The sequence below is a fragment of the Topomyia yanbarensis genome, chromosome 3 (assembly GCF_030247195.1).
Source record: "Topomyia yanbarensis strain Yona2022 chromosome 3, ASM3024719v1, whole genome shotgun sequence".
Lineage (NCBI taxonomy): Eukaryota > Metazoa > Arthropoda > Insecta > Diptera > Culicidae > Topomyia > Topomyia yanbarensis.
Window position 1 is genome coordinate 7310034 of NC_080672.1, and position 23242 is coordinate 7333275.

The 23242-nt window shown below is 39.0% G+C and overlaps 1 protein-coding gene across 3 annotated transcripts in view; it reads left to right on the forward strand.

Moving 5' to 3' along the window:
• LOC131693787 (cyclic AMP response element-binding protein A) overlaps positions 1–22611 on the forward strand; it is a 359187-nt gene extending 336576 nt beyond the window's left edge. The window contains exons 3-7 of one of the 3 annotated variants that reach the window (XR_009306329.1): positions 17103–17725; positions 17781–18323; positions 18386–18529; positions 18593–19878; positions 19984–21472. Coding sequence is in view for 2 of the 3 variants with exons in the window: in XM_058981924.1 (XP_058837907.1) it covers positions 17103–17725; positions 17781–18323; positions 18386–18529; positions 18593–18786; positions 22498–22546 (1553 nt within the window). In the remaining variant the exon portion in view is untranslated. Of the gene's footprint in view, positions 1–17102; positions 17726–17780; positions 18324–18385; positions 18530–18592; positions 21473–22497 lie in introns of those variants that run through there. The other 2 variants (XM_058981924.1, XM_058981925.1) reach the window with 2 other exon arrangements.
• Positions 22612–23242: the final 631 nt, after the last annotated feature.

The window sequence follows — 23242 nt, forward strand, 5'->3', positions numbered from 1 at the left end:
TTGGATTTGTACTCCCCTTTTTCCTTTTTTTTATCAGTGAAACAACCATTTGAAATTTAAGACGGTGGCAAAGGTCCATTCAACACACTTTTACTCTTCCACACAATCTTGTCAGGGTGATCAATTCGGACCGTACCTAAAGCCTACTGCAACTGAACCGAACAAACGTCGGACTGAATGGGATGGAAAAATGAATGAAAATAAAAAGGTTTAATAGCCCCCCCCCCCTTCCTGGCATGGATGATGCTTTCATTCAATTGAGAGCGCGAGAGAGGGGTCGATCTAGTTACCCATTGCTGTGATGTGAAGTGCTTTTTCCGGGTGCTCTCAAGTCCGGAAGTAGAAATTAATTTGAGTAATTTCAGGGTTTGCGTTTAGGTAGAATCATTTCGGTTTGTCTGTTTTGCGATCAATATAATAACGGAAATTTGGTTCGGCGAAAAGATGTTGTATAGAGATTTAAATGAGGAGGAAATTTTCAATTACTCATTAAAATGATCCGTTTGGCGTTCAACGAGGATAGTTTGTGCTCCGTCAAGGTCATTGTTTCTTTGTTTCGCGGGTATTTAAAATTAAAACTACCGAGAGATGCGTTAAACTGCCGGCAAGGCATAAAATATTAATTTTTACTATGGTGCTAAACAACATATTGAAGTTGGAGCAGAACTGACGTTGGTTTAATGAATCGTGCGAGGTGTATGCGGTCATGTTTACAGAGAAACGGGAGTTTGGCATGGTTGGCTACAGATACAAAGTATCTAATGGCGGTGGCGAAGAAGGAAAGGAGAAATATCGCGAGATGAGTAGAATGAAAAGGTGATAATAAGATCTGTTTGTAAAATTACATAATCCACGTGAAATGAGATGGGGCGAAAGATCATTGAACCACGTTGGGGCTCGCTGTGAGTTCAAGCCAAGAAGACTGTTTGCTTCGCTATGGTTTATGAGCAAGAAATTGGGTTCTGCGGCCGCCTTCGATTGAGGGAACTATTGACTGGTTATGATTTCGGGCGCGAATGCAAATCTTAGAAACGTAGTAGCCCGAATAAAGATGATTTGTACGGTTGAAAACTTTCACACTCACGGTGGATGACATCAATAAAACTAATAAACAATAAACAATCGATCAAATTCCCATAATAAGTAGCCTGAAGCGATTACGAAACCGTGCTAAATTATCCATTCAGTCGTGCCATTTTCTAATCTCTACTGATTTTCTAAACGAGAGAATAGACCAAATGATAGATTTTAGTTTAATATTCATTAGCAGCATGCTTAACCTTTGGCGATCTCTGGTGAATACTACTCCGTTTTTATCATTGAAAAATGCATTTTTAACACGAAAACGTTTAATCTTTGACCTTACCATAGGATTACAACGATTGTTTATTAATCGCTCGTAAAATCACAGCTCACACTACAACGTATACACTTTCATTCATCTTTCAACTTAGAAAAAAAACTGTTTAAAGGGAAAAATTACTGCCGATATTACCTTATACAACTGGATTGCATGAAACAGCGCCCGATCATGTGTATCATTCACAACCAACTTTTTTTTCCTCCGTCCATGCACTTTGACTCGCGCAACACGCTGCTTGGAAATTTTTATTATAATTATTCAATTAAGCATTACTTGTTTTCCTTCCTCTTTGCTGGCGGCGGATCCCCTTTCTGAGCCACCGTCGTGAGAGGGACGGGAATTTTCACCTCACCACCACTCATCCGCATTCGATCATTCATTTTCGATTGCAATCGATGATGGCGATTATCAACGGTGTATGGATTTATTATGGTTATTAATTAGATGTAGATAGTTTTTTTCCCTCCTGTCCTCTGCTTCTTCGTCGTTTAAATTGGCTACTTGAAAGCTACCGATTTCCGTTTTTTCTTCTTCTTCTTCTTCAAGCAAACTTGACTTTCTTGGCATGTCGGAATGTCACACCATTTCCCGGCAGAAATAGTTGACATTTTTCGAATCATTAGCAATCGGCTGCTGTACGCACCGTGCGTGTGTGTGCCAAGAAATAGATGGTTACGGTTGGTAGTGTGACTATAAAAAATCGCACGGAATACTTACTGAATGTTTATTGATTAATCATCCAATTCTGGGTCCCCTCTAAAACGGCTATAAACGGTGCTCATTTGTGGTGATTATTATTACTGCTATCGTTACGACTGTTTGGTTTACTGCGTGTTACACAGCAGCCAGCAGCCAGCAGCAGCTGTCAACTGAGCCCATGGCCTGCTTGGTTGATTGGTGTATGGCCTGTTTCACTGGCACCGTCCGCGCTGCTGCACGTGTGCGATTGGTAACGTTGACGACAAATGTGCCACTAAAAAAAAGGTCTGATGATTATGCAATTTAAGATTTCTGCCAGATTGCTTTATGATCTGCGTTTGGCGTTTGCGCGATTCGCCAAAGTGAGTCATTACGGTGGAGAACTATATCGGCGGCTAGTAGGAATGTGGATCCCCCTTCGTTGCTGGGGTTGACGTTTGGTTCGGGGATTTCATTCGTTTCAATTTAGCTGTTGCGACTATAGAAAGATGCAAGATTTTTTTTTAAGAATGTCTGCGCATGTAATTTTGAATGCCTAATTAATAATTGTATTCAACAAAAACCTTGTTTTAAAACCAAAATTTTAAAATATTGTGCAAATATACTTCTAGATTAAATGGCAATAATTTAAGCAAGATTCAAATATGCATAACTTCCAAAATTGATGAAATTTGTTTGAAGCTACCGTTGGGAAACCCTGTTTAATTTCGAATTGCTATTTTGTTAGACAAGATAGGTTCCGACCACTGCAGTTGTAACGAATTTTTGAGTGGTTCGTCAAAAGAATAATTTATTCGTCGTTATCTATATTGTTCTCTCTTATGAATTTTATACGATATTGATATTTTAACTGAAATTAACTAGAACTAGAATTAATTTTCAGATAAATGCCAACTCCCGAGCAAAGACGGGATGAAAACCATTAGAGATACATCTATTTCCGTAAAAACTTGTCCGAAAAAATGAACAAATTTCCTTTGGATTATGTCAATATGATTTTTCACGACGATGTCTCCAGAGGCATGTGTAGGATCTCAAACCACCCGAATGTTTTAAAATATATATATATATTTTCGTGCGATAATGCACCAACTGGACTTTCAACCATAGGATCTGATGATTAAACTATATAGTTGAATCATATTTTGGTTGTTTTCATGTAGCTTTCAAATGGTTTACAATATCGCCTTGATGTCAAAGGGAAAGTTACAAGAAATTTTATGGACATTTCTTTCAGTGCATAGTTTTTTCGTTCGAAAGTATTCATTCTCTGTAACTCGTTCTCAGATAGTTTTGCTTTTTAAAATACAGTAATCGACCAAAAATATTTTGAAAGTGATGCACGCAGAAATGTTTACGCCCTTTTGAAAAATTGCTCTTGTTTCAAAATAATTAAATAGCCAGAGAAAATCATGGATATTCATAAACCGAACAGAACGGCAAAGTTTCCTTAGAATCGGCGATGGCCAAATATTAAGGTCGGCTGGTTTCTCATGGAATCCCTCTTATGTTTCCACCATCAATAAACAAGTTGATTCCATTTATGTAAACCTGTCAGAGACATTCGATCGTGTTCCGCATCGTCTCGCTTTCTACAAGTTTAAACATATTGAAATTCCTGCCTAGTTAACAGATTGGATGCCTCGAATCTCACAGGACGAAGGGTTTTTATTCGATTGGACGCACACTGTCTACGCCACTTGAAATCTGTTCTGGTGTGCCACAGGGAAGTCATCTTGGACTATTGCTCTTCATTTGGTTTATAAGTGATATTGGCACGGCATTGAAAGCTACATAATCGGTGTTTGCTGATGATTTTTAATTCGACTGGACATTGACGCCCTGTTAATTTGGTGCATATCGTTCCGCCGAACGATCTTTCGCCGCAGAGGGGGGTGCTGGGTCTAGTTAGAAGCGTCCTGCGGTACAAGCCACTTCTAATTCTAGACTAAGTATAGTTTGTGGCATCTGCGTTACAAATACCACACGCTATAGCTTAATAAGCCGGGAATTCCTCGTCCAGTTAGTATCGTTCTGCGTAACAAACCAATACTAATTCTGGTCGTAAGACAATTTGCTTCCCCGCTTGCGTTACAAACAAGGAAGTAATTTGACTTTGGATTTAACAAGGTGGAAAAACCAACGAAGAACTCCAGGGTCTGGACACGAAGTAAAGGATTTTCGACTGAGTGAAGTGGTACTTTCGACTGCTCGATTTCAACTTGATTTTATTATACAATTTTTTGGTTTATATACCTACTTTCCTAAAGCTAGCTATTTACAAATAATCGATTTTTGAATCGATTTTATTTGGATTTGTTTTGGTACAGAATGTTAACAATGAATATTGTTGTCAACTCTGCACAAATGTTTTATTATCCAAGCCACCGCGCGAAGTCAAATATCGATATAATTATCGTCTTCGAATGCGCTGTGACCGGCAGTGGCACCGAAAATGCCGATGAAGCATATATGACCCTTGCGTGAGCGCGCATTGACTCATCGTTGGGCGCACTTGAATGTAATTCGATTTTCCTTCTGCCTCTTTAGGTCAGAACGAACTGTTCTATGTTACGGTGGTTTGTTTTGATTCTGCCGCTGCTCGCTGCGAACAGCTGTTTGTGATTTTGCGTCGGCGACAGTGCAACTTCAACGGAATTGGAGAACAGAAAAAAAATCAACGTGATTACATTAAAATGTCGTCAATTAACGGTGTACTCCGTCGTCATAGATTTGGGGGCTTTTTTGGACATTATCAACGCGTGTAGCAGCTGCTATCGCTAAAGTTATGTGCATGTTGAGATTTTTAGGGCGAAACAAGTGTGCAGGTTTCTTATTGTAGTAATTGAGATGATCGGAATCAGGTCCTTTTTGACAAAGCAACAACAGTCAGAGCCCTTTAGCAACTCCACGATACCCATTTTGTTAACGAATGCACGAGTCAGGCTCCTCCCGTTCACATAAGTAAGCAGTCTTCCCAAATGAACATCGAACACCATGTTCGCTCGAGTTCTGTACTCATCATACACCATCATTGCGTGTGTAAACTCGAACGCGCTAATGCGTACTAAAACACAAGCACATGTTCGTCTGCACAACCGAACCCCATGTACGTACGCGGTGTTCGTACACACAGGTTCTTGATACTAGTTTTCTCTTTCACTCACCCATCATCATGCTAATTGACTCATTCTGTTTTGTGTGTGCCTTTCTTATGCACGCACACGGTGTACGTACACAGTGTTTAAACCTTCGGTGTTCGATGCGAACCTGTACACATAGGCAAAGCATGTTTGAGGTTGAACGCGTGCACGAAATTTTGCACACGGGTGCAAACTTGTTAATGTACATGGGAAGTAAGTGAGAAAATTGGGTAGAGACTGCTTGCAACAGTGATCTCAGCATGCACATAAAATTGTTTGAACGGCTTTAGTATACGCGGTATACAAACCCGGATCAATATTTGATAAATATATTATTAGACAAACTCAGCAAATATATACAGACTGATGCGAGAAGGCGATACGCACGGCGTATTGCTCCAAGCTTTCAAACTATGGCCAACCTACGAGGTTGATCTATACCGCTATTAGGACGCCCCCACCTCAGTTGGTAATAGTAGTGTATTACATAGTTCAACGAAAGGTTATTGTTTAATATGTCCTCACGCAACCAAACTTTTGTCAAGACAATAACATCGAAATCTCTAGAAGATCGCTAGATGAAATCCTTGCGTTTTAGTTGCCATTCCTTTCACACTCTGGTAGTAAACGGAGCGAAACTGCTCGTTGTTGTTCCCTAGATATGTTTAGTTTTTGTTTTGATTCTTGTTCATGATTTAGGAATACACAGACGACAGTCAAACGACGTTCATGATTTCAGGGGCTTATTCGCGATTTTTGTGATTTTTAATCAGGTTACCGTGTTATTTTATTCATGATTTTACTGTCAGATTTGTCTGTCAGATTAGCGGAATTTATGTTCATAAATTCGTGTAATGTGATTTATGTTTATGAATTCAGGAACTTTGTCATGATTTTCATAATTTCAGTCATCACCGAAGAACCGTTGGACTTTAATTGTGGAATATGCCCGGAATCCGGGACTTCCGGAATTGTCGATAGTGGACAATATGTTCCATGAATGTTTGATTGGCAATCAGTGATCAAGATCTGCGAATCGAAGTAATTGGGCGACTATTTCAATAATGTTTCTGAGGTATTGCGATTGTAACGGTAACTCCGGAACCAAAAGTTAGAACCGAATGAAATTCAATCGCAATCAATACGATTATTGTATCTTTCATTTGAACCCAAGTTTACAAAATTTGGTCAAGAATTTGCTGTGGAATATGTGTAATATTGTGTGGTCTAAGCTACTTTTATTTATCACAGGTGATCTAAACCTGCAAATCTAAGTAATGTTGCACCCATTTTAATACGTATTACATCATTCGGACATCATATGGAACCGGAAGTCCAATCAATTAAAAATTATCAACAAAATCTCCGATCAACACCGGACACGGATCACAGAAGCAGGCGGTGTAGAATTTCATGTATACCAATTCTTCCAGATCCTATACTCTGCTGGCAACGTAGAAGTTCAAGCAGGTACTACATGTAGTCGGGTTATTCAACCTGACTCGGTCCCAAATTTGCACGCGATGGATGAAATAATATTTGAAGAGCTATATAACATCACTAAAACTAGTGCGTCTCGTAAATTCCCAAAGAATTTCACATCAGGACCTTCCATGTTATTCATCGTCAACTGAATCTGATAGTAACTGAAGCGCTGCGCGGAAACGTGGTACCGAAACTCGCTAAACTAGTAGTGGTATTGTGACACAAAAAGGTTAGCAACAACACAATCAATTCGTATCGACCTTTAACGATGCAAAATTTCGACTATAAACATTTGAGACGCATCCTCAAAACTCGAATTGAGAAAATCATGACTTCTCATAATACCTTGACCTCTTCCCAAAAATGTTCAAATGCGAAGTTTTCGAAACACTTTTGACTCGTTTCATTCGACCTTGATCATGTGTATGATCGGGTCCAGCACTCATTGGGATTCAACGCAGTGTTAATCTCTCTCCTTCGTACGATCATGAGCCACTCACACTCTCGCATCTTGATCAACGGGCATTTCTTGAGCGTTTTTTCAAAACGTCATATCTGCAATGAGTTACTCTCTTTGTTTACTTTCTCTTCTGTTAATAATTCGGTCATTTTAACATTTATCCCTCAACTCTTTGCATAATATGCTAGTTAAAACCGCCGTCTTTCGATCTGTACTGTAAAATAAGTGCAAAGTGTTATAGTGACGCCGTAAAAATCGAAAGAGAAAGTAAACAAAGAGAGTAACTCATTGCAGATATGACGTTTTGAAAAAAACGCTCAAGATTTGTCTCCAGAAGTTACCATACAAAATTCAGTAAGGCAAGGAGATCCCATGAGCATCCATATATTTATGCTATATTTACATCCTTAATTGGTGCGGATTAACACAGTTTGCGATGATCAATTGGATTTCTTGGTAGTTTACCCTGACGACATCTCAAAAAAATAAAACAGGAAAATATTTCACGGTGTACAGGCAGGATCGCAACGATCAGAATAGTTCCAAGGTGAGAGGAGGAGGTGTTTTGATAGCATGCCGCTCAAAATTCAAATCTCGTCTGGTGCGTCTCTCTAATGTCACCTGTAACGTCGAACAGCTCTGGGTCGCTCTTTCGCTCCAACATTACACGCTCTATGTCTGTGTTATTTATATTCCGCCCGATCGAGTGAATGATTTAGATATAATTGATCAGTATCTGAACTCTCTTTCCCTGATTACGAAACAAATGGCTTTGAATGACAGGATAATTATTGTTGGCGATTTTAACCTTCCAGGAATAAAATGGACCAGTAATTCGTCCAGTTACTTGTACCCTGATGCAAACTGCTCTTCACAAACTGTTTCTTCTCGGAGGCTTTTGGACGACTACAATACCGCTGGTGTGATTCAATTGAATAATTGTTATAACAGCAACAATCGCCTGCTTGATCTCTACTTTGTTAGTCAGGATGTCGCCGGTACTTGTGCAATCACCGCTGCACCTTCACCACTTGTTAAAACTTGTCGCCATCACCCCCCCCCCCCTCTCCATATCACTATTCAGAATTGCTCGCCTGTTATCTTTACTGAAGTCTGTGAATATACTTACCACGATTACAAAAATGGAAATTTCGAAGCAATGAACTGGTTTATGTTAGAGTTGGACTGGCACTCTCTCCTATCCAATGGCAATTGTAATTCTGCTGCCACGCTATGGACACATATTGTATCTTATGCAATTAATCAGTTTATTCCTAAAAAGATACGCCGTGAACCCATGCATCCACCTTGGTCCAACCCAACTTTAAAACGATATAAATGCACCAAACGGTCAGCACTCAGAAAACTGTCGAAGCATCCCACCCTTCATCTGAGATCATATTATATACAGCAATCGTTACAAGCGACTGAACAAGACACTTCACTATGCTTACCAATGTCGCATTCAGAATAGTCTTAAAATAAATCCAAAATTCTTTTGGAACCACGTTAACGAGCAAAAGAAAGAATCCGGATTGCCCGCTCAGATGTCACTTGACGGTTCATATGCATCAACCTTGTCTGAAATATGTAGCCTATTCCGTGAACATTTCAGTAGTGTGTTTACCAAAGAAACTTTAACTAGCCATCAATTTTTGCTTGCAACCAGAAATATTCCTCCCCATTCTCCCATTGGGCCCCACCCCCTCATCACAACTGCCATTGTCAACACTGCATGTTCTGAATTGAAGTCATCGTCAAATGCATAAGCTGATTCATGGAAACATTCTTACATTTTTCCCGTGTTTAAAAAAGGGAACAAATGCCTTATATCAAACTATCGCAGGATAGCTGCCTTATGTGCAGTATCTAAGCTATTTGAAATTATTGTGCTCCAATTCATCACTCACAACTGCTCTAGATGCATATCTGATACCCAGCATGGTTTTATGCCCAAACGATCAACTTCAGCAAACCTTGTTTGCTATACATCTTTCATCATCAAGTCCTTACAAGCACGACTTCAGGTTGACAGCATATATACCGATTTCTCTGCTGCTTTCGATGAGATAAATCACCAGATAGCCATTGCCAAGTTCGATAGGCTTGGGTTCAATGGTTCCCTTCTGGCTTGGATCCAGTCATATCTGACTGGTCGTGACATGACTGTGAAAATTGGAGACTGCACAACCATGCCATTCGAAGTGACCTCTTAGGTCCCACAAGGAAGTCATCTTGGTCCCTTCATATTTTTACTCTATCTAAATGATTTAAACTTTTCATTGGAATGCCTTAAGTTGTCATTCGCCGACGACTTCAAACTATTTCATCTAATCATAGATTCTGAAGATACCGGTTTTCTGCAGACACAGTTGGACATTTTTTTAAATTGGTGCAACGTAAATAGGATGTTATTGAATCCTTCAAAACGTTCCGTTATCTCTTTCTCCCGCAAACGCACGTTAATTAAATATGACTACAAGATTGCGCAAACCATTCTCAAGCGAGAGTCATCCGTAAAAGACTTGGGGATTCTACCAGACTCTAATATGAATTTTAAGGATCACATAGAATATACAATTTCGAAGGCCTCTAAGTTACTGGGGTTTATATTTCGTGTTTCGAAGAACTTCGACGATATATACTGCTTAAATGCGCTTTACTGTGCTCTGGTTCGTTCAACGCTTGAATATGGTGCTGTTATTTGGGCACCATATTACCAAATCGATATCCAGCGCATCGAAGCTAATCAACGCAAATTTATTCGTTTCGCTCTTCGTCGACTTCCTTGGAGAGATCCACTAAACCTCCCGAGTTACCAGGACCGCTGTCAACTTTTTAATCTCGACCTGCTGTCCGTTCGACGAGATGTCTCTAAAGCTGTTTTCATTGCTGATCTGCTACAATCACGAATTGATTGCTCTAATCTCCAACAATATGTGAATTTCAATATTCAACCTCGTAGTCTTCGATTTCATCCCTTTTTAAGAATATCTTATACTAGGGCCAATTACGGGTATAATGAGCCATTTGCTAGTATGTGTCGTCTATTCAATCGTTGTTCTAATGTGTTTGATTTTCACTTGTCCCGAGATGTTGTAAAGCGATTGTTCCATAATACCCTGTCATGTCAATATTAATATCAGTGTTAGTTTGTAAGCGTAAATATTGTACTCGTTGTATTGGTTATAGTGAATCGTTTATATGTATCATTTGGGTGTTTGTAATCTGTTGGTACAAAAGATGAGGAAGTTTTATGCCTGCTGGAGAGCGAGATTGAAAGGATTTAAGCTCCAGCGGGCTTTTCCCTGCTCCCAAATAAATAAAACAAATAAATAAATAATACAAAATGCGGTCTCAGCACACGCAAGCTGGCTTTTTGTCGAACAGTGTGATAAATAAATAAATAAATAAATATATTTATTTTAGCTGCAAAATCCTTTTATGATTAGGTCGCTATAAAAGCACTTGTTAAACGTTGTTTGCTTTAGATACACTGCACCAATCAAAGTAATTTTTCTGCATCCAGCACGCAGGAAAGAATCAGCAGTGCGGCCAAATTAGCTTTGCTTAGCTTAGCTTAGCTTAGCTTAGCTTAGCTTAGTTTAGCTTAGCTTAGTTTAGCTCAGTTTAGCTTAGTTGACCGCCCGTGAGTTTCCCGTGATTGATCAAAGCCTGTTGAAGTAGCATATTGAACCAATTGTATGATACTTGGGAGTAGTACATCATACTCAACGTGCAACCTAAAGAGACTAAGATTATAGTATGATCAATAACATGGATGACCACGCCCATGCAGGTCAATTTTGGGATGGGAAGGAATGTTAATTCAACACTTGTGACTATTATAATCAGGGATTTCTCTGCATAATCCACAAGTGTCGCAGGATAGAATTGGTGTTAGTAGGTAGGAAGATGAATCACGATATATCTTGGTCGATATTGTGATTTAACTAAGTACTCACGCGTTTTGTCTTTTCCTTTTAGATCAAAGTTTTCAGGTGTGCGACCTCCAGTCGAAATATGAATGCCGTTTGAATAGGCATTATAATTATTATTCTTCCGCGGGGCGTTACATAAAAGGATAAAGTCGCGTGGAATGTAATAGAGGTATCTATTCATCTATAGACAACATGATTTAGTAATATGTATGAAAGTCTCTCGTTATCAATTTGCGAAACGAGCAATTTGAACTCCGAACAGCCTACCATCGGGAGTATTGATTCTTATTAACACTTCAACGATCATTTCCAAAGCATTCAGTACAAAGCAAACGTACAAAAGCTATAAAAGATATCCCAAATGAATGTGAAGTTTTTTTTTATTTTGATTATAGAGGCTTTAACCTTAGGCTCATTCGCCTCTTTTCGGGTTAGAGAAATCTCTTTTGGAAAAATCTCTAACCCGCGGGGTACGAATGTGAAGAAATTCACTGCGAAATGTTAATGACAAGTTGTCATCTGCACTCTCCCTATCAGACACGTTTCCATAATTGGGTTAAATGCGAAATGGCAAACATGTTTATTATGCGGCGTGGGAGAACCGGTACAGGTAAACTTCGATGTAACGTACATCTTGGTTTAAAAATTGTACGTTATATCGAATTGTACGTTATATCAAAGCATGCACAATGCTCACAGAATTGCTGTTCATGGTGCCTTATTTTGTAGAATTTTGAGAACGCGAAACTAATTTTGAAAATCTAATCTACCTAGCAGTGTGAAACAACTTTTCTCATAAGAAAATTATAGTGGTTCCATAAAAAAGATTCCAGAATTAAATTTTTTGCTTATATCAAATGAATTTATTGAAAATATTTTTATTCTGACTCCTTTCATAATTATTAAGTCATTATTATTCTGTCTCTGATTGTAAAGTGTTTTTCAATATTCCCACCGTGTGCGCAATTTATAAACTTTAATCATTAGAAAAGACTACAAAGATTCATTTACATCCACAATTTAAGATTTTCTGAAAATATATTTCAATCCGCCAACTGGTTTCCTAAATACACCAAACTGGTCGCAAAAAGTGCACAATTGTCCGTGTAAGTACAAATGTGATCTCTCACTCTCATTTATTTGATGTGACACATAATAGGTTTCGAAAACAATCTTCTCTAGTAACCGGATTGAAGAGTCTCAGAAACCAGCAATAAAATTTTGATAAATATCACTGGATTCCTCGTAGATCGTCATGCGTCCCATGATGGCAACATCAATGCAAAACGAACAAAACAATCATCAGTCCAGGGCACTGATTTCCGGAATATCTGAAATTGGAGTTAAATGTGTCCGCTTTCCTTTCAATATGATTCGTAGACCATACGGTTGATGTAATTTAATGGCCCAAATATCGAAAATAATAAAAAGAATCTTCAATCCAACCAAATTCCAGAGTGTCAGGAAGCGATTGTCATCACATATGATGGCGTTTCACATACTGTTTTGACGTAGGACTAGGTCTTTGTTTTCGTTGCAAATTCTACAAAAATGGTATGTAACGAAAAGTGGTCCAATTTTAAACGCATATAATTCAGCCATCTCACGATAAATTTTCAAATTTTTTGCGCATGTCGCCCCGAAATACTTCTAAGAATATATTCCAATAGATAAACCCAAAGATTTTTGATATCATGGCATGAAAAATTTAAATAATGAACAACCTAGTCCAAATATCGCGCATTTACACACAGAAGATAGCGCTTTCCTAGTCCAGCACGACAGATTTGTGTACCTAGCGCGCTACGCTTCTATGAATGACGTCATCATCGACTATTTAAACGGACGGATGTCGCCGAAGCAGTTCAGTCGCCTGTTGAGCGGCAGGTGAAGCAGATCACTGCGCTGTGTGCTTTTACAGCCAGTGTAGCTGAGTTAGAAGTCCGTTACACTGCCTGTGGAGGTACGCTACCCAGTGAATGCGAATGAGCTTGTCCGTATGCTATCTTTTGTGTTGTGCTCGTTTCCAGCACACTTTTATGTATAATTATTCGTACACAAAATAGTTTGTACATGCGAGCTCCATTTGCAAACACGGTTAGCATAGTTTCGTGGTATTATTTGTCTCTTTCGCTCTACCCATCGTCATCAGCGTTGATTCATTTTGCTTTGTGCGCTTGGGTTTAATGTTTGAGGCGAATGTGTAGGTTAGACTTCTCCACATTTTGAAAAAGTTTTGAAATATACATGGGTCAGCTCAGATTTTGGTTCTAGGTGTGAATTTAAGAATTTTCGCCAAAAATGACTTAATTTGGATATGATTTAGAAGTGTCTCCAATCAAAAATCGTGTTTTTGCTATGTTCCCATAGGAAGATCACTAACACTCTGATTTTATAGACCCTACATGCTCACATATCATCAAAGGTTGTTCCTTACACGTATCTTAAAACAGGTGAACATAGCTCTAATCGCAATAGAAAATTTGTTAGCTGGATTTTTATATAGAAAAGAATATCAAAACCAAGGAAAATTAGTAGTATTTTTTCTTGGTTTTGATATTCTTTTCTATATAAAAATCCAGCTAACAAATTTTCTATTGCGATTAGAGCTATGTTCACCTGTCAAAACATGTTAAGATACGTGTAAGGAACAACCTTTGATGATATGTAAGGCCTATAAAATCAGAGTGTAAGTGATCTTCCTATGGAAACGTAGCTAAAACACGATTTTTGATTGGAGAGACCTCTAAATCATATTCAAATCAAGTCATTTTTGGCGAAAGTTCTTAAATTCACACCTAGAACCAAAATCTGAGCTGACCCATGTATATTTCAAAACTTTTTCATAATGTGGAGAGGTCTAGTGTAGGTAGATAGATCTAATTTGTTACTAAAAAGCACAACGAAAGTTTATTATTTACGTTCGATCAATTCATTGATTCATTTCCCCATCACGTGATTCATTTCCACTCAGCCTATAGTACTTTGATTCTACTAATAGGTACATATTACAAGTCTATTTATGAATGAATACACTGCCACTTGAAAAACTGTTGCAAAAACGCATCTTGTGCATATATAAAATTGTTTTCGATTCTTATATATTTATAGTTTCGATATATGATTAAGACCACTGCATTCGCTACATTCGTATGCGTACTTTTGGAAAGTTACGATAATGGCAAAATATAACTAGAAAGCTTGGTCTATACATGAAATGTGATTATATTGCCTAAAATTTGATTTTTCTTCGCTGGTCCGGGTTTTTACCGCACACATTCGAAAAGTTTTCACAAGCTAATCTTATGCTATAAAGATTTAGCTCCAGATATTAGTTCGGTCACAGTTTTCTGTCTTCTTTCTTCAGATCTTCTCAAATAAGTTTAATCGGATTCGATCACCTACTACAAATGAAATGACCTGATAACCAAGAAAATTTGGTTCTATATGTAATATTGTTGATTGATTGTGATTAAACCATACGTAAGAAATATGTTTGATTTATTATTACTATACATGTACTAAGAAAACAAGTATTTTACATTAATTAGTATGGTCCTACGTCTACAGTTCGTGCAACCCCCTAGGGCTGCCCCTTGTAGTTTTTTATGTCAAAGCATACCATGGAACATAAACATTGTCATTCGGCTCAGAGATTCAGATTCCGCTATCCCTAAACAAATTATCAATAGTCACACCAATTTTGATTTTTCTTGCTTATAGTTGGTTAGAACTTAATGATCTTGTATTATTTATTGAGATAAATGATTGGTTTTAATAAAAGACGATCATACGCAAATGGAATTGGAAAAGAATGCTCTCGTAGCCTTCAATAAAGTAGCCAATTGCTAACATGCTCATTAGAATTGTTACGTTTTAAAATTACGTTTTAACGTTTTAAAATAGTGTGTAATATAATGAATTCTTAAAATATGGAATACATACGTCATTGAAGAGAAATTTGTACCTGAAAATGTATTAAAAAATATGTACGTTATATCGAGGAAAAATGTACATTATATCGAGAGTACGTTGTATCGAAGATTACCTGTATATTAATATATACTGTTACTTATTGTAGAATTTGAAGTCTAATTTACGACTATTTTACAAACGCCAGAAGAAATCTAAAACGTTGGTACACAATCGGGAATAGCGAATCAGAAAAGGTGACTATATGTCAGTGATCCACTCAATATTGAATAGATAAAGGCTATGATGCAAAACCTTAAGGTCCGTCCAGGTTATGTCTTCGGTACGGATCAATACCTTGACCTAGGAATTCCTAGCATATTGTTAGTCGCCTCTGACGACATGGGAGTGGTTTTATTCTTGGCTGAAATGGTGCAAACAAATTATAGCCCACCGGACAACGCACGGCTTGAGAATCAGCAGTGCGGCCAAATTGAAACATTAACTTAAAAATACAGTATAACGTCAATCAATTATTTCAAGTTTTTCAGCTGATTGCTGATTGTTTTTATTTTCATCTGTCAGTGAAATTCAACTCGTGACAATTCCATGTTTGATGTGAAACTAGTCATTACCATCAGTTGTTAGCCTTCGCATGGTTATTTCCTGCAGGCGCAATTCTGGTGAAGTTCTTCTTCTAGCAGCTCATGAGGTTCATGTATGTGTGTGATGTTTGTTTTGATCGGGTAAAAAAAGTAGAATGATTCGTTATACCATTCATGGATGGCTTCCATAATCTGGATACCCAGTTATAAATTGATTGGCGCAATGGAATATAAGGCATTGCGTTTCATCCATATTTTTTTTTCAATGAGGACAAATTTTACACACCCATGGGGCGACAATTGGATTGTTGCTGTGAGAACAGATACACAAAATAGAACATTAAATGTACAATCGGAATAAATTTTATTTCCGTTTATGTTGAAAATTAAGACATTAGATAGACTTTATATATAGATGACTAAGAAATAGTACACTGATACTTTATTCTGAGAAAAGTTATAGATAATATAGCTTCATTTAAAACTTGTTAAAAAATAGTGTGATTCTCTTTGTATTAGGCCCAAAATGGATTCAATACATTATATAGTATAGTAGATTAGTCCGCAAAATTGAATAGAAAACGTCATACATTCCCAATGCCAGTCCACTCTCAACAATCCCGGTCCGTATCAAACGGTGATCACAGTCGGCGTTGAAAGCCATTCGATGTTTCATTGACTAGCAGCATGTGTTGCGCCAATGCTGAAGGTATGCACGACGAAACCACGATGATTCACATCGCGCGCCATTTACCGGCGGATGCAACATTGTAGTGTGCCGATCGTAACTGCTTCCTTCCAAATTAACAAGCTTTTCCACTGCCTACTTTGTCGCGTGGTTTGGCGGGTTGCTGGCAATTCATTAAAACAATTTTCCCTTTTATTACAGAAATAATTTTTCTTCGTTTTTGTTGTTTATTTTTTTTTTCAATCGCCATCTAACGAGTCCCATCAGCTGATGGCACACAAGTCATCGGCCCGCATGGTACCGGTTTCCATTAACGTCACTCGCTGCAACCGTCATCATGTCAACGCGAAATTGCTTGTATTGGCATTAATAATTTTTGTTTAAACAGACGCACGATCGTTTATGTCGTCGGAGAGAGGTATCTTCTGGATTTTAATTGAACGTGAACACGTGCTAAACTATCAACGGTTCAAATGCAGGGAAACTCGTCGTTCCGATGCTGGGTTGGTAGTTTACGATAAGCCTCGTTCCACGTAAAGGAACTTGATCAAATTGGTTGCGCTTTTGTTTAACACAGATTATCCCCCGTCTGAAAATTGTTGTTTCTTCGACTTACGTAATTATATGGGTTGTATGACGGAAAATTATTACCGATCGTGTGGAACGAAATCCATCTCGAAACACTTGAGCAATCAGATGCGTTTTTTTTCTTGGTACGATAAGCTGTCCTTCAAATGTTTTATTGATGTTTCAAATGCAATGATATTTTTGAGTAACTTTATTGTTTTGTTCGTTTTTTTTTTCAGACATGGAAGAAGAATGCTACCCTGCTATCAGTATGAACACAGCTGCAAATGGACACAATAAGCAGCAAATAATTCACAGGCATCAGCCATACATTCCCGTTCCGATATCTACGGCCGGTACGACCGTACTTACCGCCTTCGGTGGCCACAATATCCCTGCCTTCAAGAGCGTCGGCGGTGGTGGTGGTGGAGGAGGCGGTAGCGGTAGCATTGGAAACTTCAGCCTGCTTAGCGCACTGCAGCAGCAGGCCAACATCAGTAACCAATCGCAGCAGGCTCAGCTGGTTCTCGGACAAGCGATTAGCCTAAACAACAATCACCTTACCTTGAATAACAACCTCGTCAAAACGGCCGGCAACAGCTTTGGCAGTTTATTGCTGCCACCAGCGTACAGCAGCAAACGAAGTTGTTCCAATGATTCGTCGTCTTCCAGTTCCGGTAGCGATGTCGAGATCGATGAGCTGACGGTGAAGGAAGAACCAATGTCTCCCAGCTCTAGTTGTCCTCCTTCGCCGGCATGTGCCGGGGCAGGCGGGACTGTTCTCAACAGCTACGCCATCTCAACGGTGAATCTGGCGAACATGGCTGCCTACACACAATCCGATCTTGTGTTGGAACATAAGGTATGTAAGACAGTTTGTTGGTTGATTCAATTTACTATGAGATTGTTTTTTTCAGAATGGTACCCTCCAGCTTACCCCTGCGTCGCAGAGCCTGCTCAAGAACCAGCAGATAGTTATCAACGGTAACACAATCTGTACCACAAGCAGTAGCAGCAGCAGCATAGTTCAACCCGCCTCCGCACCGAAGATTGTGATGTCCAAGCTGAACATCAAAATGGAACCACAATCGTCGGCCTCTTTCGGTCTACCTCCGACGCCTCCTTCCTCGCTACCGAGCGATGAATCCGAAGGCAACCAAAGTCCGGAGCATCACACGTCACCCATGTCCCCACCTGCCGCCGTGATCTCAGCAGTGTCACCCAGTACTACCAGTTTGGGCAGCAATTCGAGTAGCAGTAGTAGCAGCAGCAGTAGTAGCAGCAGCTCCAGTGGAAGTACCCCGTCCAGTCGTAGAGCTTCGGTACACACGGTATCCGCTGCCGCCGTACTCCAGGGTTCACCGAGCAGTGCGCAGCAAGCTGCAGCCGCTCGAGTCGCTGCTAGTCAGAGTGCTACAACTAGGCAACCGATCCATACGCCACTCATCAGTAGTCAACCGGTAAGGGTGGATGGTTGATTGTGTTCCAAGCGCTTTAAATTCATGATTTTTTAAACTTACAGAAAGGATCGACGGGTACTCTCAGCCTTACCGAGGAAGAAAAACGCACGTTACTAGCCGAGGGATATCCCATTCCGACTCGACTCCCGCTGACCAAGGCCGAAGAGAAATCTCTCAAGAAGATACGGCGGAAGATTAAGAATAAGGTAAACAATCCTTTGTAAAATTGTTGAGTATCGTGATGTTTAATTCTGTTTCCACACAAACAGATATCCGCCCAGGAGAGCCGCCGGAAAAAGAAGGAATACATGGACCAGCTAGAGCGCCGGGTAGAAATTCTGGTTTCCGAAAATCTGGACTACCGAAAGCGGGTCGAATCTCTCGAAGATTCCAACCAGAATCTGATTACGGAACTGGGTAAGCTGCGTTCACTCATCAGCCGGCAGCAGAGTGTTAGGAAAATGTAAGCATTGTCCGCTGTCCTGAAACTGGGTTTTACGTTGCACCTTTGCTTCGTTGGCGTACGTAAGTACGAGCCCAATTTTCTTTTCGTTGTAAGAAAATGCATCTCTGGATTTCCTAAACTGTAACAACATGTACAAAGTAGTTAATTTTTAGGATGCGTTTGAAAGTGCATTGAATCATTGTATTTTGTAAGGTAGACCAAGTGTGAAACGAAACCGAGCCGAGTTCTGTTCTGAGAGCGTTTTTGATCTTGTTGACTTTTAGATGAAATTTTTCGTGCAATATTTTCCGCGTCTTCCTCGCCGTAAACGATGGTGTCGATATTTATTGTTTAGTGAATTTTCCTCTCCCGTAATTTTGCCAACCCTCGGCCGTGGGTTTTTTGTGGCAGGTTTTCTTGCAAACACAAGACAAGAGATATTAAGAATGATTAAATTAACAAATTGCATTCCTTTAACACAATTAGCTGAATGGCACACGATTGTTGCTAAAACTGCTCACGAAAGCAGGTTATTGATAGTGTTTCGCAACGATTCATAGTTTTACTGTTGGTCATTCGAACCGACACAGAACCGATAGGATGCTTTGATATTAAGACTAGTTTTAAGCTTTTGCATAGGAAAACGAAAACAACCATTTGTTTCCAACACAACCGAGCAAACGAAAACGATCGAGTGTGCCTTGAATTGAACGACATTCCCTCTCGTTGGTTACACTTCTGGAACCAACCACCCGTGGCGCTCGCATAAGCTCAAAGCACCAGCAAATAAAAAGCTTTTATTTTGTCATATCGCTTTTCGCCGCACAAAGACGCCTCTGCCGGCATCGGATCGAAGCTAAGAGGTAAATAAAAAAAACGAAAAAGCACGGTTGCTTAGTGAAGCAAAAATAATTTCATCGTTAGTTTCGTAAGTCAGTTTTGTTCAAAACAAACCCGAAGACATAATTAAACAGTTTATTAGTATGGTAACATTTTTCGTTACAATTATTGACAAATCGTTAGTTGTTAAGTTGTTTATTTTTTTTGTTGATCAATTTGTGTACATACCGCAGTGAAGAACACAAAACTGGACTATTCGGGTAAACAGCAGTAAGTAGAACAAAAGCGCCAGCAGGAAATCGGTTGTCCTGTCTGGTTGGTTGGTATGTAAATAAGCTGAGTTTAATGAGTTTTTTCCAAATTCATCCATACTAGCGCACGTCGGTCCTCAATCATTTGAGTGGAAATAATTGTTTTTCATGTTGAAATTTGTCCGCCTAAGCAGAGATAGCAGCATTGCAGCATGTTTTTGTTTTTTCAAAAGAAGAAGTAACAACCATTCCGGCTTGTTCAAACCGGTAAGATGTAAACAAAACCAACAAAGACTAGATTGCAGAACACGAGGGGAGAAAGCGAGTACTTATGGGAATCATGATTGAATATATTGTTAAACTATTGCCTAACCGTAACGTTTGATAGAGAAAGTTTTTTCCTAGGTAAGAGTATATTTTGAATCACAAAAGGTCAACCTGATATGAGAAGAATATATTTTATATAAAAGTGTACATTGTAAAACGAATGATAGAATAACCAAACAAAAATACTTAACGGTAGCGAAAAGGGGGGAGTTGCTAGATTTACAAAGATCTAAATTGACATGTAGTAGTAGGTATATTGTCGGAGGAAGCGAGAAACCGGGAAGCATTTTTATACTTTTACTATTTTAGTGGAAAGAAAAATAACCGACAAGGCAGAGACCTAGAGGCGCTCTGCGAGACCTAATCCACGCTATTTATAAATAATTTAATCGTTTCTGTCCAGCTAGGATATTGCGACAGAATCAAACCGAAGGTGATTTAAAAAATCACCTTAATCTATTCGTAAGCAAAGTAAAAAGGAAAATTTATTAATCTATTTCTGCCATTTTAATTATTAGTTTAACATTGAGGTCAAAGCGGAGACTATTAGATTGAAGATTTACGAGTAATATTTAAGCAGATAATACAGCTATGATAAGATATTAGTTAAGCTAAGTGCTATTTTGATGACTGATGAAATCATATATTTTCGGGTCTCGCGATCCACTTGACATGTAAACTTCCAATAGTAATCTAACACACGGCTAATTATTGTGCAATTTATGCTTTTTTCCTTATTTAAATTGTTATCTATATTTTGTTCATGTTTATTTTTCCATTATTTTAAAATGAAAGCAAAAAACGATAAAATATGTTACCTACATCATTTTGAAGTTAGTTTTAAGTTGCTGATGTCTTAACTATTTTTAAGAGCAAAAACACCTACTCTCCAAGCTGTAAGTTCTTTCCAATATTCCGCCCACCGTTGGCGGATAGTTGATATTTTTTTGCAGCTTCCAAGCGGAAAGTGGTCTGTTTCTCAACCAATAAACAACCAGAATCGCGCTTATTGCAGGCATAAAACAACCGAGCATTTATCAAATGACTGTATATCTAGCTTACCAGCGTAAATCCTAAACATACATCAAAGTATCGAACCTAATACATTTGTACGGAAAACACACATACCCGCATACACCTACACAAACACAAACAAACAAAAGTAAAGAACCAACATTGAGTCAATGCTATGCAAGTTTAGGAAATTGATTGCTCCTAGCACATTGTAAAAGTTACTTAACGAAATCGAGGAGAAAATAAATACACATCTTATTACCGAAATCCGATGGTCGTCTTCGCTGAATTCCCTCCTCCGATCGGGAGAAGGGTTAGACCGAAAAATTCCTTTTCCAATAATAGATAACCGACTGTCAGTAAGAGTACATCTCGTCCCTAAGCTACGATTTCCGTCGTTTGCATCCCGGGGGAAATGCACACGGACCTACCTACTGAAACATAACTATTAATAGCTGAAATTATTAGTAAAATAGTTTGTTACACTGAAGAGACTGATGGTTGGTTGTATGCAGCTGATCGGATGCTGTGCGGCTAGTACGGCCACTGGTCGTGGTTTTGCAGTGCTTGTTTCGGCACGGAGCAACTGCCGAATGCGAATTTTCGTTAGTTCGAGTGGGGAGGAAAACTATAGCTAGGTGTAGGATTCTCCAACTGCCCAGATGCATTTTCGGTGGATAGTTTTCCTCTCGCTGACGATGAATCGTTGAATGGGTGTTGAAAATTTTCAGCAGGGATGCTATGCTAGTTGAAAGCTGTTGTTTACTGTTACTTTTGTACTGTTCGGGATAAAGCTTCGGTGTTAAATTCGCTCTGTATTCGAGGCGGGAAACTACAGTCAAACTTTGGTTGGTGCTGATCAGATCATAACAACAATTAGAAATATAGCACGAAGTAGGAGAGGTCCGTCAATATTGGTACATACTATAGAAATAATTTTGCTATGCAAAAATGATCAATTCTGAAGTTCTGATGGACCTTTAGAGTTTGGATTGATTTTATCGAACAAAGCTTACGGACATACCAAATATAGAAGTTTCATTTTGCATTGCAAAATTGCGTTTACGTCATTTCTGTACCAAGTAAACAGAAGCTTCCTTCTTGAAAAAAAAAAATTGATTTGATCGCGAACAATATTTTACCGTGTCATTCGCCGTCATAGGTGGCTCCAGTCGACTGACAAAGAGGGGGTTGATCTTACTACCAGTTATACACGACAGTGGTCATAAATGGTTTCATGAGGTGAAGATATTCTTGCTCCCGGCGATATTACACTCACATATAGTTTTCCTTACAGGACATTCCATGTGAAGATATCCTCAAGAGAGGAATGGTTGTCTGGCTAGACGGAGAGACAACAACATACGCAAGCGGTTTGTTACACTGACGGTTCTTTGATGGAGGGACGTGCTGGTGCTGGTGTTCACCGTCGTGAAATGAGATGGAAACAATCTCACTCTCAAGGTAGATACTGTACCGTATTCCAAGATTATGTGTGGGGTACAATCGGCCCTTCAACAGAGCTTGTTCGGCAAAGTTATAAACTTCTGCTCCGATATTCAGGCTGCAATCAAGGCCCTTAGTTCAAACAAATCACGGTCCATGTCGCTGCTGTAGAAGAAGAAGTAAGATAATGAAAAATTAATAAATGTCCTCTCACAAAAAATGTAAATAAAAATAACGGTTCATAATAAATATGTCAAAGATAATTGAAGTTATTGTCTTTCCTTTCTTGAACCTGAAATGTTCGTCCTTGTTGTGAATTTGTTAGTCATTCTATAGCAGCAATTCATCGTCATTTCCATAGCAACAGCGAGCAGCACATCGGACCATCGGCGGGAGCGAACAGCGCATCGGAAGAACAGCAGCAGCAGCTGCACACTTTCTTAAAGAATTAAATAAGAGCACATCGAAATACCAGTGACAACCTAATGGCGGACAATTTGAAACGCCCTGTAAACAGGGTCAATCACGACAGCTGCTAAACCCGAATTGAAGAACTAGGCACTGCTAACACTATCTACCTTGTCTGGGTGCCCGGA